Raw genomic sequence first — 11,944 nt, 5'->3', positions numbered from 1 at the left:
GGGGCTTGTCGTCTGGGCGGATGACAAAGCTAGTAGCTAGGTGTGGTTTGAATAGGATGTGACGGGCTGGAGGGTGAGAGAGTAGTATCATTTAGCTGCCTAAGAAATGAGAGATCGCTGTACAAACTACACCCGTGTAGCATTGTGACTCCTGCATACAGACATCAAGCAAGCCCGAAGAAGGACATTTTGAGAATTTTACCCTTCCAGCCCGTAATGTTACCTTCCGAAGCACGCTTATTGACATCCAGCGGGAACACTGTTGTCAGAGATATCTCCTGTTCGATATAACTCAGGCTGCCGGTACATATTTCGCAGCAAACCAGCCCTTGGGGTCCTGACCGTCAATAACTAGCTTACGATCGAAAATAAGCCAGGCACCATCTTCAGATCGTGTAAAGATGTCCTCCCAATGACCCCAATGATCTGGGACAGCTTGATCCGTAACCGCAATAAACTGTGCAATTGTGCGTGCTTGTGTCTCGCTCTCAAAATGAATATCAATCCCGGTGATATGGTGACGGATATAATCAGCTTCTCCGTCTTGGACCACCGCACTCATTTCTATCGGCTTAACAGCATGTCCATTGGGCAATCGAAAGAAACCGTCTTGTCGAAAACACGCCTTCGCCAACTTGGTGAAATCGACCTTGTCTCGAGCCATGACGGCATAACGATTGAGAATGGTTTGAATCTCCATCAACGCGACTGTTCGTTCAATAGATCCTGGTTGATTGAGGTCGACCATTTTGTCTAGAGTTATGATGAGTGTTGTTGGTGTTTAGAGTTGGGCTACTCTTACCCGTGGAAGTGCGTTTGAAGTTGAATGTCTGATAGGACCTTACGATTTTCCCAGCTGAAGCAACGAAAGTCAGTACCTAGTACTTGCCTTGATATCATGCATTGACCCATCTCAAGTCTGTGGAGCGCCGAAGCACCTGCAAATCAGGTCGGCGTCGGCATGGGGGTGGGGTATTCCAAACATCTTGGGAATCTGCCATCTATCCGCATTGCGAATGAGCCAAAGCTATAAATGGGAAAGTCTATTAGGATAATGTAATGACCCAGATCTGGGAGGTGGGTGGTGCTCTAGGTAGGGTAAGAAAACCTTCTACTTGATGAGTTAGGGTCCAAGAGCCGCTCGGGCCGAGGATGGTGACGGTTCATTGATCAAATCACATCAACAACACGGTGAGAAGAATCTTAATACCAGCATGTAGGTGTGCTCAAATTGAGCATCTTCAAGTGATATTTAAAATACAATAGCTGTGATTACCACCGTATGCTGGCTAGGATGAAAGATAGTGAGACTATCCATTTGTTACCTCACTATTAGTTCCAAATATAATCTCCTCACCTTAGCCAAGGGTTGTGAACAGTGCAGAACAGCATGCAGGCAGCCAATCGAGCACGTATGGTCCTTGAGGCTGGAGAGAGGCCTTGCCTTGGGATTTGGCAAATGTTACCAGGATCCGACCTGTCCAGGTATATTGCACAGACAGGGTGCGACTGGGTAATGCTTGATCTAGAACATGGCAACATCGACGGTATTCCCAACCTGAACTTCTGCTATACGCGAGAGCCTGACTAACGTCTTTATCATCTGGGCCAGATCATACCATGCACGAAAGTATAAGTGCAATAGCCAGCTCCTCTGCCAGCCCAATGGTACGGGTAGCCGCGAACGAGGAGTGGTTGATCAAGAGTACTGAAATCCCAGAATTCCGTAACACAAAAGCATTTGTAATGATGCACATTAGGTTCTGACAAGAATCTACAGGAGCTTTGGACGCCGGTGCACATGGCATCAGTGTTCCAATGCTACGAACCGAAGACGATGCTCGAAAGATGGTCAGCTATGCAAAATATCCGCCACTGGGTATAAGAGGATTCGGCCCACCATTTGCAGTATCGAGACTTGGGCTTAGAAATGCGCAGGAATATCTATTGACAGCAAACGAGAGTCTACTAACCATTGCCCAAATTGAAACCAAAGAGGCTTTAGCAAATGTGAGTTCATATTATGATATCGAAGTCTCTCTGCCACCACTGAAGCAGGTAAACTAGGTCGATGCGATCGCCGCGGTACCTGGTGTAGATGTTCTTATCGTCGGCCCATCAGACCTGGGGAACAGCATTGGACGTCCTATTCTAAATGGTGCGATGCATGATGAGCTCAAGAACGGCATTCTGCGTGTGTTAGAAGCTTCGCGCAAGCATCAAAAACATGCATGCATGTACTGTGCATCGGCAGCGGAAGCGGAATTTTGGTTGAAGAAAGGGTTCCGAATGGTACGTATACTTGCAGACATTCGTGTTTTCGGGGCTGATCAAAACAGCTCTCTGTAACTACAGACGCTGTGCACATCCCCGTGAGCTTGAGTGGAGAAATTAACAAGATGAGATCTTTCGATATTGAAGGGAATATCACTCTTGCGAAAGAAAGCTGATAGAAATTAAGCCACTGATTAAAGACTCGAAATATTGACATTCACGAGTTCGCTTCCTGCATCTAGAAAAGCAGTGAGACCCTCCACCAGCTTATCCCACCCAATCGAGTTTTTGTACTTGAAAATAACGTCCTTTCTCCCAACTTCGAGTGCAACGTTTGGTTTAATCTGTGAAGTATTGGCACAATTTCCAAATACCAGTGCCACGTTCTGATCCTCCGTCGAGTCTTGCCATGGAATCTGTCCGGTCACAAATCTGATTATACCATCTCCAAAAGCTTTCCCAACTTGCACCGTCTGAGGAGGCAGTAGGTGATCAAAGTTGCGAAAGAACAGTACCACATCCAGTATATGGGTGGCTTGACCTTGGAATGGACCTGGCCATGGATTCGGTTCGTTGAGATGGTAGACATGGGTCGTGCCGGGAAAATGACGACCGAACACCTCCGAGCAGAGGTAGAAGCAAAGATCGCTAGCTAAGTAGGGATGTTCCAAAAAGCGTCGTCGTCGGATATGGATTCATTGATCTGATAATCTGAGAAGAGTGAGATAACTGCATCATCTTGATGCGAACAACTCCTTTTTAGGGATTCTTCAAAGGCTCTGGCAATTCCTCGTTTGCGATGGTTTAATGCGAGCTGGTAAATATGTCCCTAGCATTTCTTGATCAGAGAGGTTGACGGAAAATTTGTCAGAGATACTTACATCCATCTGGCAGTCCCCAATGAGAAGTTCCTTACACCATCCGAGTCCTGGGATACTTGAACTTCCGTGTGTAGACCACTGCTCGATATCATCAAACGTGAGTGCGACTTTGACGATATCTCCATCTATCATTGGTAGAGGAGGGATACTAGGAGGTGTGTTTGAGAATAAGTGGAAACTGTCCAATTCTTCTATCGCCTTGATGCGCTCTTGACCTGGCATCTTGTCTAAGCCTTGGGCTTCACAGAACTCCTGATAGATTGCCTCGTGGACTTCCCCTGAGACTGGTCTTAGAAGTAGACAAGTTCCGGACATGATCACCAAATGCTGAAAGAGAGCCTCCTCAGACTGCAGCAGGAGGGTCAAGGATGCTACAGCGATGTCAGCGGAATGGCATGTATATGATTCGAGGAGACAATGATTCGAGGAGACAATGAAACTCACCACCGCCAGCACTTTGACCAAGAGCCGTCGCTTGGCTTGGGTCTCCCCCAAAACCCTGAATATATTTTTGAATCCATTCAAAAGCCACTTTCTGATCACGAAGACCGCTGTTAGGCTTGAAGCCTGCTGCACGGAGTTCTACCGAGGTCAAGAACCCGAAAATACTTGTCCGATAGCTTTGGAAAATGAGCACGGTTGTTTGAAAAAAGGTGGATATAGGGCATACTTCATGGATACACCAATAAAAGGGCTGCCTACCTGGACCGATTGCATTACTAAAGATCTAAAGTCGTACTGCGGCCAGGTTCCTGAGCCTGTTCTCAAAGCACCTCCATGAACGAAAACTAGAACTGGAAGAGGTCTAAGAGCTTGGACTTCAGGGGTTGTGATATTCAACCTCAGACATTCAGTATCGGACATCTGAAATTCTGCGTCTAAAGGAAGTTTCTGCTGGATGAGATCGAATTCCCTTTCGCAGGCATCTGGGGCATTAATACAACACGGTCTGTGATGATTTCGAGTGATTTAGCAGGTTTTGGGGCTTCAGGTCTCCTGACTATCGCTAGATCTACGTACCCTTGTTCAGTGGCAACGTTGTCACTTGATGCTCCTGCACCATTATGCAGCACAGGCTCTCCAAATCGGTTCCTTAAGGTTGCATACTTTACACCTAGAAACTGGATTACTCCCTTTGTAGAGGTTACGCGAAATTTGCCCAGTTCTGGATGATGAATGGTGGCCATTTTAGGAGTCAAGGAGAAGATGAGATTGACGACCGCTAAGCGTCAGGGTGTCTCAAAATATTGTATAGGTCACTGGGTGTACGGAGATAGGGCTTACTAGATGAAAAAAACACTACTCCTCGCAAACGCAGAAACATCGTAACTTGAGGACGAATGATCGGGGTCTCAAACTCTGCTCCTGCATTAACGCATTGCTGACGCTGGACATTGGACTCGCTTACTGCTCGAAACTTCCTGGACGCTGTCTGCCTATTAAATTTATGCACACATCGTGGAGAGCCGATGCATTATTCTCACATTAACAGCCTCATCAAGAGTGCCTCCCCACGTAACCCAGACCATAACATTCGGATAATATGCGGAGACTTCTCCGCGCGTTGTAGGATTAGATTATTACGATAATCGCTCTATGCCAAAGCCTTACCCGTGTGTCAGGTATATCAATTCGAACCCAAGGAGACTATTCCCGCATTGACATGGATAGTCGGCTACAAATGAAGCTTTGTTGGCTTGTATTCTGTGCCACCACACCGCCCCCACAGTCTTTGATGTGTGCTGACCAGATGTTGCGGGGGCGGAGAGCCGAACTCAGATCGAAAGGCCTGAACCTCAAAGACCAGCTCCTCGTCCTGAACGGCTTCAACTGGGAAAGGCCTAGTAAAGCATGAAAGACGTCGCCATTTGATTTCCCCATTGTTTTGCCTGTATGAAGAACCTCTCCTGGCGTACGTGAGAGCTTCGGCACACTTCCTGGCAGCCGCACTGGCCCCCATTCCGGCGGGAAGGCTGTCGTATCGCAATAACAGACGACGAGGTTTTCATAAAGATAAGGAAGAAAAGGGGTTGGAGTCATAATAGCTTCAATTATAGCTATAGTAGCTAAAGAATTCCAACTATCTAAGTTGTTTATTCTGTATAGAGGAGGAGGAGGAGGATTAGATAGAGGCATCTACTCGTTACACCTTCCTAGTTAGTCATGAAACCTACGTGACATAGCCATTGTCACGTGAGATGGCAAAGGCCAACCGCGGCTCCGTCTTCTAGATTACTCAACTTGCTAGCTGTGACAACACCCTGATGAAATCCACCTGCACTGAGTGGTAGATGACCGGGTCTTCATCGTCACAGCCTGCATGGGGCATTATCTGCAAGACTGGCTGACCAAGCAAACATGTAGGCCGGCCCCTCTCACCACTGTATCTATCAACGGTGTTGTGTCTCGTCAAGTCAACACGGTACGAAAACTGCAAGATGAGGGAAATGGCTAGTGCTACAGGCTCAAGTATCTTGGTGGAGGCCGAGTCATTCCACGACTTCGGTGGATGGACGCTGGACTCACAATTCGATCTTGAGATGGGCTCGCCTTATCTACTGGCTCATGGCTATGGCAAACCAGTTGCGGATGCCATAACCACGATCCGTGTGGAAAGTCCTGGACATTATCACGTCTGGGTGCGCGCAAAAGACTGGGTTCCTGACCACCACCCGGGAAGATTTACCCTGAGCATCAACGGAGACAAGCTCAACACGGAGTTTGGCGCCAATGGCTTGGACTGGAACTGGCAGGCAGGAGGTTCTGTACGGCTTCCTCGTGGCGAGACAAAGCTCATACTGCACGACTTGACTGGTTTTTCTGGTCGTTGTGACGCGATATATCTCAGCACTGACATCAAGCCACTACCTGAGGGAGCGAGTGAGGCTACAAGAACGTGGAGGCGTCAACTTCTCGGGCTGCCGGATGAGCCTGTTAATCTCGAGCCACCATTTGACGTTGTGGTCATTGGAGGCGGCGTGACAGGGGCTGCCGCTGCTCTAACCGCGGCTCGACTCGGAGATCGTGTCGCTCTCGTCCAAGATCGCCCCGTCCTGGGAGGCAATGCCAGTGTGGAGATCGGTCTCAGACCACGCGGCGTATGGGGACCCCTCATCGAAGAGCTGGCGGATCGTCATCCTGACGGTGATCTGCTTGCAAAATCTCTCCTTGATTCCGAACCAAACGCAACCCTATTCCTTGAACATTCAGTGTACAATGCTACCACTGCGAAGTCCAAGATTATATCAATCGATGCACGCCATGCACGCACTGGGCGAGAGTTACGCCTCTCTGCTGCAACGTTCATCGACTGCTCAGGACGAGCTCTGTTCGGGCACTATGCAGGTGCAGATACTCTCTTCGGTCAGGAATCAAGGGCTGAGTTTGGCGAGGATCTCGCGCCAGAGGAGCGCGTAGAGGAGCACCATGGAAATACGCTTTTCTTCCGAACACGAATGGCAAACTTACCAGTCTCTTTCCCTACCATGCCATGGGCTACGGAGGTAGCGAAGGACTTCAGTGACCTCCGTGGTCAATTGACAAAACCTGGTATCGATAATGGGGATGGTCCGCGGGTAACGCAAAAGAACTCTCAACCCAGTACTAAAGTTCGTAGGCGAATGCTGGGCCCCATGACTCACTTTTGGGAGTATGGACAACAGCTTGATCCTTACACAAACGGCGAGCACATTCGAGATCACCTACTACGAGCTATCTACGGCACATTTTCGAACGTGAAGACAATGGAGCCTGTGAAATACGCCAACCTCGACTTCGAGTGGATCGCTTTTGTTGCTGCACAAGGAGAGTACCGACGGTATCAGGGGGACTACATCCTCACTGAAAGTGATATCCGGGGGCATAAGTACTTCGATGATGCTATTGTGCTCAATGGAGGTGCTTTCTGCCTACACTATCCAGGCCATGAGAAGTATTCATTTCGCCTAAAGGACTGGGAGTGGGACGAACGAGACGGCAAGAACTACGCTATTCCGTTCCGCTGTCTTTATTCGCGGAACATTACAAATGTCATGATGGCAGGCAAACACCTTAGCGTCACTCACGTTGCTGGATCTTCGACTAAGTTCATGGGAAATGGCGGGCAGCACGCTATTGCTACTGCGGCGGCAGCCCACCTGTGCAAAAAGTATCGCACTGATCCTAGAGGCATTTGCAAGAGTCACATGGCTGAGCTCCGGCGAGTTGTCAGAAGAATCACCCATATGGACTGCGGTGTGCCTGACAGCAGTTTGTGACTCGATGAACACGGCCTCGTGATTGGAATATCTTGTTTGACTAGAAACTCTCAACGTAAACCGTCTTCAAAAAGTCTGACAAGATTAAGTAGCAAGATGTTATCATTATTATCTGTTGAGTAGCACTACCCCTGAAAGCCAAATGCATTATTTCGTGCATATCATTGAAGATTCGAATCAATGAGTGCGGAAGGTAACAAAATCTGCCCCGACCACTCGCTTTCGGATGACAGGAGTGGTCTGCATAGTTCTGTGAAAGGCGGCGGGAGACTTAGCAACGCGGGACCGGCGAAGTCCACACCATGAAATTGGAGATAGTGCAACAACCACCTAGCACTGGGACAGACTTCTGACAGCTTTCAAAGACCTCAGCACCCATGATGATCGGCTCGTACGACGAAACCTTGCGAGATTGATCACAATAATCACATAACATGACCAACACATCCAGGACTGTTGTCGAATCACTGAACGGATCAGCGGACCCGCACCGTGGAAGGTGCGGTTCTCGCGTTTAGGAACCCGCGGGTCCGACGGTGACTTCGTCAAACCATCAGATAAGGCACGCATATGCTCAGAAAGTTTGCTCAGAATGTAGGGAAAGAAGATTAAAACTATCCCGAGGGTGGTCGTCCGAGCTACTGGAACTGCTCTCACCATTACAACAGTGAACAACACACCGATTCAACAATTCTGCTTCACCTACTTACAACACTTGCCTCCAACAACAAGCCAGTATGATTGCAAATCCAGCCATGGATTGGGATCCCAGGGCCCCAATCGCCATGACAGACGCCGTCAACGCCCAGCCCGGCGTCTGCAGCTTCAACGCCGACTCCGTCACTGTCGAAGACGTCGTCGCGGCCCTCGTCCGCGACGGCGGGTGCTTCGTCCGCAATTTCATCTCCCGCGACGATGCCGCGGCCATCGAGCGCGAGATCCGCCCTTACCTGGACGGCGACCAGCCGCTCGAAGGCGACTTCTTCCCCAAACAAACCCGCAAAGTATGCGGCCTGGCCGGCAAATCCCCTACATTCGTCAAAGCCGCGTTTGGCGAGAACGTCTATCAACTCGCCTGTGACCGCCTGTTGAGCTCGCACGTGTCGTCCTGGTTCGGCGAGGAGCTTTTGGAATGCGTGTCCCACCCCATTCTCAACGCACACACTGTCTTCTCTATTGGTCCTGGGGCGCGCGCTCAAGCACTGCATCGCGATGACTCGATCCACCACAATGTTCTGCCCGCCATCAAGCAAGACGACTACCGCGTCGGTCGAGATACCGCAATCGGATGCTTCATTGCGGGCAAAAAGACCACCCGCCAGAATGGTGCTACGCGATTCGTGCCCAAAACTCATCTGCAGCAGACTCATGAGAAGCCATCAGAGGAAGGCGCCGTATATGCGGAAATGGAGCCCGGAGACGCATTTCTCATGCTAGCAAGCTGCTACCATGGTGGATCGGCTAACACCACTGAGCAGGAGGAGAGATTGTTGTATGGCTGCTTTATGTGCAAGGGCTTTCTCCGGCAGGTTAGTGATAATACTTTTCGTTCAACGGCCTCCGCATTCTTCGCTCTCCCCTCCCCTAAAAAGAAGCAGGAAGAAAAAAAGTATTTCTTCTGTACGCCAAAAAATGTTGTGTCTAACAAGAAGTTTCAAATCAAAAACAGGAAGAAAACATGCCCCTCGCAGTCCCCAACGAGAAGATTGCAGAATTCTCTACCGAGATTCAAGCCAAGTTAGGCTACGATGTCAGTGCCCCGTACCTGGGCTGGGTCGAGCTTAGGAGTCCCCTGGAGGTGCTGTTTGGTAAGAAGAGCTTGTATGGGATTCAATGATGACGAGGACCAACACCATGGTCGTAGTCCCAGACGTGTGTGGCGGGGAGTCGCTCGATAAAAAATAGCATTTTCTCGCCGTACAAAGCAAGATTGACTCTCTTTAAGTAGCAAGACATCTGTGGTAATTGTGGAAGCTCACCGAAAGGTTCGGTTTCCAACAACAGTCATTACTTTTCTCAGAACTACAAAACTGTGCCTGGTGTCGTATGGATGGAAAATCTGGTTCCTTGGCCTTCTTTTAGCAGGCGAGATGACGGTAGTCGTCGAAGCCCCGTGTGAGCTGGTCAAGGCATGTTCCATAGACGGATAGATGATTTTCGGTGGGGGAGCTCTCGATAATTTCGTGAACCCTCTCAGTTCAGCCATTAGGTTGATCTAGTCGACGCCCTCTATGACAACTGCGCTTGACCTGATAAGATTCATTTCCAGAAGACCGAGTTTCCAGAAAGTGTGAGATGATATGAATCTGTTACCAGAGCATGTTTCTACCGACCATATATGACAACAACTACGAAACCAAAATAGCATCATTATAATCACCCAATAATCTTAACCGGCAACTCGTCCTTGGGTGCGCCTAACCTCTCGAAAATCTTGTACAAAGCCTGCGGATCAACCCAATCCTCTGGACACAAAACACCCCCCCTGCTGGTACTACTAGCACGATCGTAACCGGTCTCCACTGCCAAAATCATAAACGCCGCGCACGCCCCTCCAGTACAACTTCCCATATCTTTGAAAAATTTGGCCTGTGTCCCAACTTTCGGCAATTTCACCGTCGAAACAATTGGATGCCCGTTCTTCGTTCCCACAACCCTGCACAGTATCCCACCGCGGTAGGGCATCGCTGTTCCCTGCACGGCCGACATGAGGAACCTAGCAATCTCCGAGACTGTACTTTCGCCTGTGCGAATACAGTCGAGCAGGCCGGTCAGTGCGTAGCGCCAGGGCCCGATTGTCGTGGCGGCGCTACCAAGTAGGCTGAAAAGGTCTTTGAGGGTGATGTCGCTGCTGCTACCTTGGAGACTGGCCGACAGTGAGCTATAGGCACTGGAAAGGCTCGGGATGCTGATTTTGTGGTTGTAGAGGTTGTACATGAAATCCACGGCCACGTCCATGGGAATGATGTTGCGACGGACGGCGTCGCCCAGGCCGCGAGAGATGCCGTTAAATGGCGGTGGGTCTAAGCCTCCAAGACAGCGGATACGTTTAGCGTTGGGGAATCGACGGGGCAGTGTGACCGGTTCTGGATGTGCGACCTCATGTAGAAGAGCTTCGACGCCACCGTCGAGGATAGGGGCGTATGCTGTTTCCAGCCAGGTCTCATTGATTGCGGCTTGTCCGTCCTTCCAGGTCAAGCAGGGGCCAGCGGCGATGTGCATAGAATGCTCCAGTACGGCTTTGCCCATTCCAGGTCGTTCATCTCCAACGACCCAGCATACGTCAATGGTATTGACAGAGTCCACATTCTGCGCGGCGTCCATCGCAAGGACGTTGGCTATGCCAGGAGATGCACCACAGCCAATATAGCAGGGTACTCCAGCCGCTTTGGCCTTCTCGTGAAGGTCGAGTGCCATGACGGTCGATTCGACATCGTCGTCGAAATCGAGGTACGGGACTTTGGCTTCCAAGCAAGCCGTCATCACGGGCTCGGCAGTTCGCTGGTATGGCCCCGCGCCAAGGACCACCAGTCCAGCATCTTTGATCGTCGCGATTACAGCAGCCGGGTCATAAAGGTCCAACTTTTTGATTGTGGTCCGGCCGTCGGGAAGGGCTTTCGCCAGGGCCCTGACGCCCTCGATGTTGATGTCTGCCAGAACGAGGTGGGCGTCGCTCGCAGAGGCGAATTGTTCAATGGCAACGCGGCACATCTCTCCCGCTGCGCCGATGAAGACAACCCGCTTGGGGCTCTCGTTGTTGTCACCCATCGTGTAAGTCGTTGATGTGATTTTTAGGCTGCAGATTGATCAGCAGCTTCTCAGCGAGGAAGTAAATGGTATGTTGTGCGTGCGGTCAAAGCCAGGGCCAATCCGGGAAAAAGATGTATAATATAGGTGAGCCTTCTGTGTCGGAGCCGCTAGGATCCATGAAGACTATGGTCATGAGCGGAAACGGTGAATGTACCACTCCGACGAGCTGCTGATAGCGAGTTTGACTATTAGCCAGGCGGCTAGCAAGGTACCTTGCGGGCAATTAGATCCCGCCGGCTTCCAACGGACCAGCCGATTCACTCTCGAAAAGGGAGTTAACCTGCAGCCAACCATGGATGATTATAGTCAATGAGTTTCTCCATATCTGTGAGATGTCAGGATAGGAGTAGTTGCAGCTGTCGGCTCAATTGATCAAGTGTAGTAGCATATCCAGCGCAGGCGGATTGATGGGTCACGTTTGGAGTGGAGGAGCATCCCCGCCGAAGCTGGCTTTCATGGGCTGGAAAGTTCAACTATTGCACGAACCCTGAATCGCCCCTGCAATTTCATCGGAGCCGCAACTTACTTAGACAGCCCAATCTATTCTACAGTGAAATACAGGGACATGTTTTCGGAGCCTCGGGTCCTACTACATTCGGACACGGATGAGTGTGTATGCATGTGTAATGAAGATTCTTCCAACACGAAGGCAATTGGTCACGCTCGCTTAGAGAAATGTCCTGCGTTCTTGGCCATGGGCAGTGTTGCTAGAACATACTATCA

General features: G+C 50.0%; 3 protein-coding genes across 3 annotated transcripts; 2 read left to right on the top strand and 1 right to left on the bottom strand.

The window, feature by feature from the left end:
- Nucleotides 1-1,620: 1,620 nt before the first annotated feature.
- Nucleotides 1,621-2,349, top strand: PV10_05256 (uncharacterized protein; the record flags this gene model as incomplete). The annotated part of the gene is made up of 3 exons (XM_016369887.1): nucleotides 1,621-1,726; nucleotides 1,772-2,010; nucleotides 2,068-2,349. The coding sequence occupies 3 exons, from the start codon at nucleotides 1,621-1,623 to the stop codon at nucleotides 2,347-2,349; spliced, it is 627 nt and encodes a 208-aa protein (XP_016225675.1).
- A 577-nt stretch (nucleotides 2,350-2,926) lies between these two features.
- On the bottom strand, nucleotides 2,927-4,342 carry PV10_05255 (uncharacterized protein; the record flags this gene model as incomplete). The annotated part of the gene is made up of 5 exons (XM_016369886.1): nucleotides 2,927-3,103; nucleotides 3,156-3,526; nucleotides 3,600-3,775; nucleotides 3,826-4,104; nucleotides 4,176-4,342. The coding sequence occupies 5 exons, from the start codon at nucleotides 4,340-4,342 to the stop codon at nucleotides 2,927-2,929; spliced, it is 1,170 nt and encodes a 389-aa protein (XP_016225674.1).
- A 1,134-nt stretch (nucleotides 4,343-5,476) lies between these two features.
- On the top strand, nucleotides 5,477-7,421 carry PV10_05254 (uncharacterized protein). Its single transcript, XM_016369885.1, has one exon. The coding sequence runs from the start codon at nucleotides 5,594-5,596 to the stop codon at nucleotides 7,409-7,411; it is 1,818 nt and encodes a 605-aa protein (XP_016225673.1). The 5' UTR covers nucleotides 5,477-5,593; the 3' UTR covers nucleotides 7,412-7,421.
- Nucleotides 7,422-11,944: the final 4,523 nt, after the last annotated feature.

The sequence above is a fragment of the Exophiala mesophila genome (assembly GCF_000836275.1).
Source record: "Exophiala mesophila strain CBS 40295 unplaced genomic scaffold supercont1.3, whole genome shotgun sequence".
NCBI classification, from domain to species: domain Eukaryota; kingdom Fungi; phylum Ascomycota; class Eurotiomycetes; order Chaetothyriales; family Herpotrichiellaceae; genus Exophiala; species Exophiala mesophila.
Note: the sequence above shows the minus strand (reverse complement) of the source record. Positions and strands in the feature narration are given on the sequence as shown.

Excerpts from the sequence above, each read along its gene's own strand:
- PV10_05254 (XM_016369885.1), top strand. The coding sequence starts at position 5,594 with ATGAGGGAAATGGCTAGTGCTACAGGCTCAAGTATCTTGGTGGAGGCC.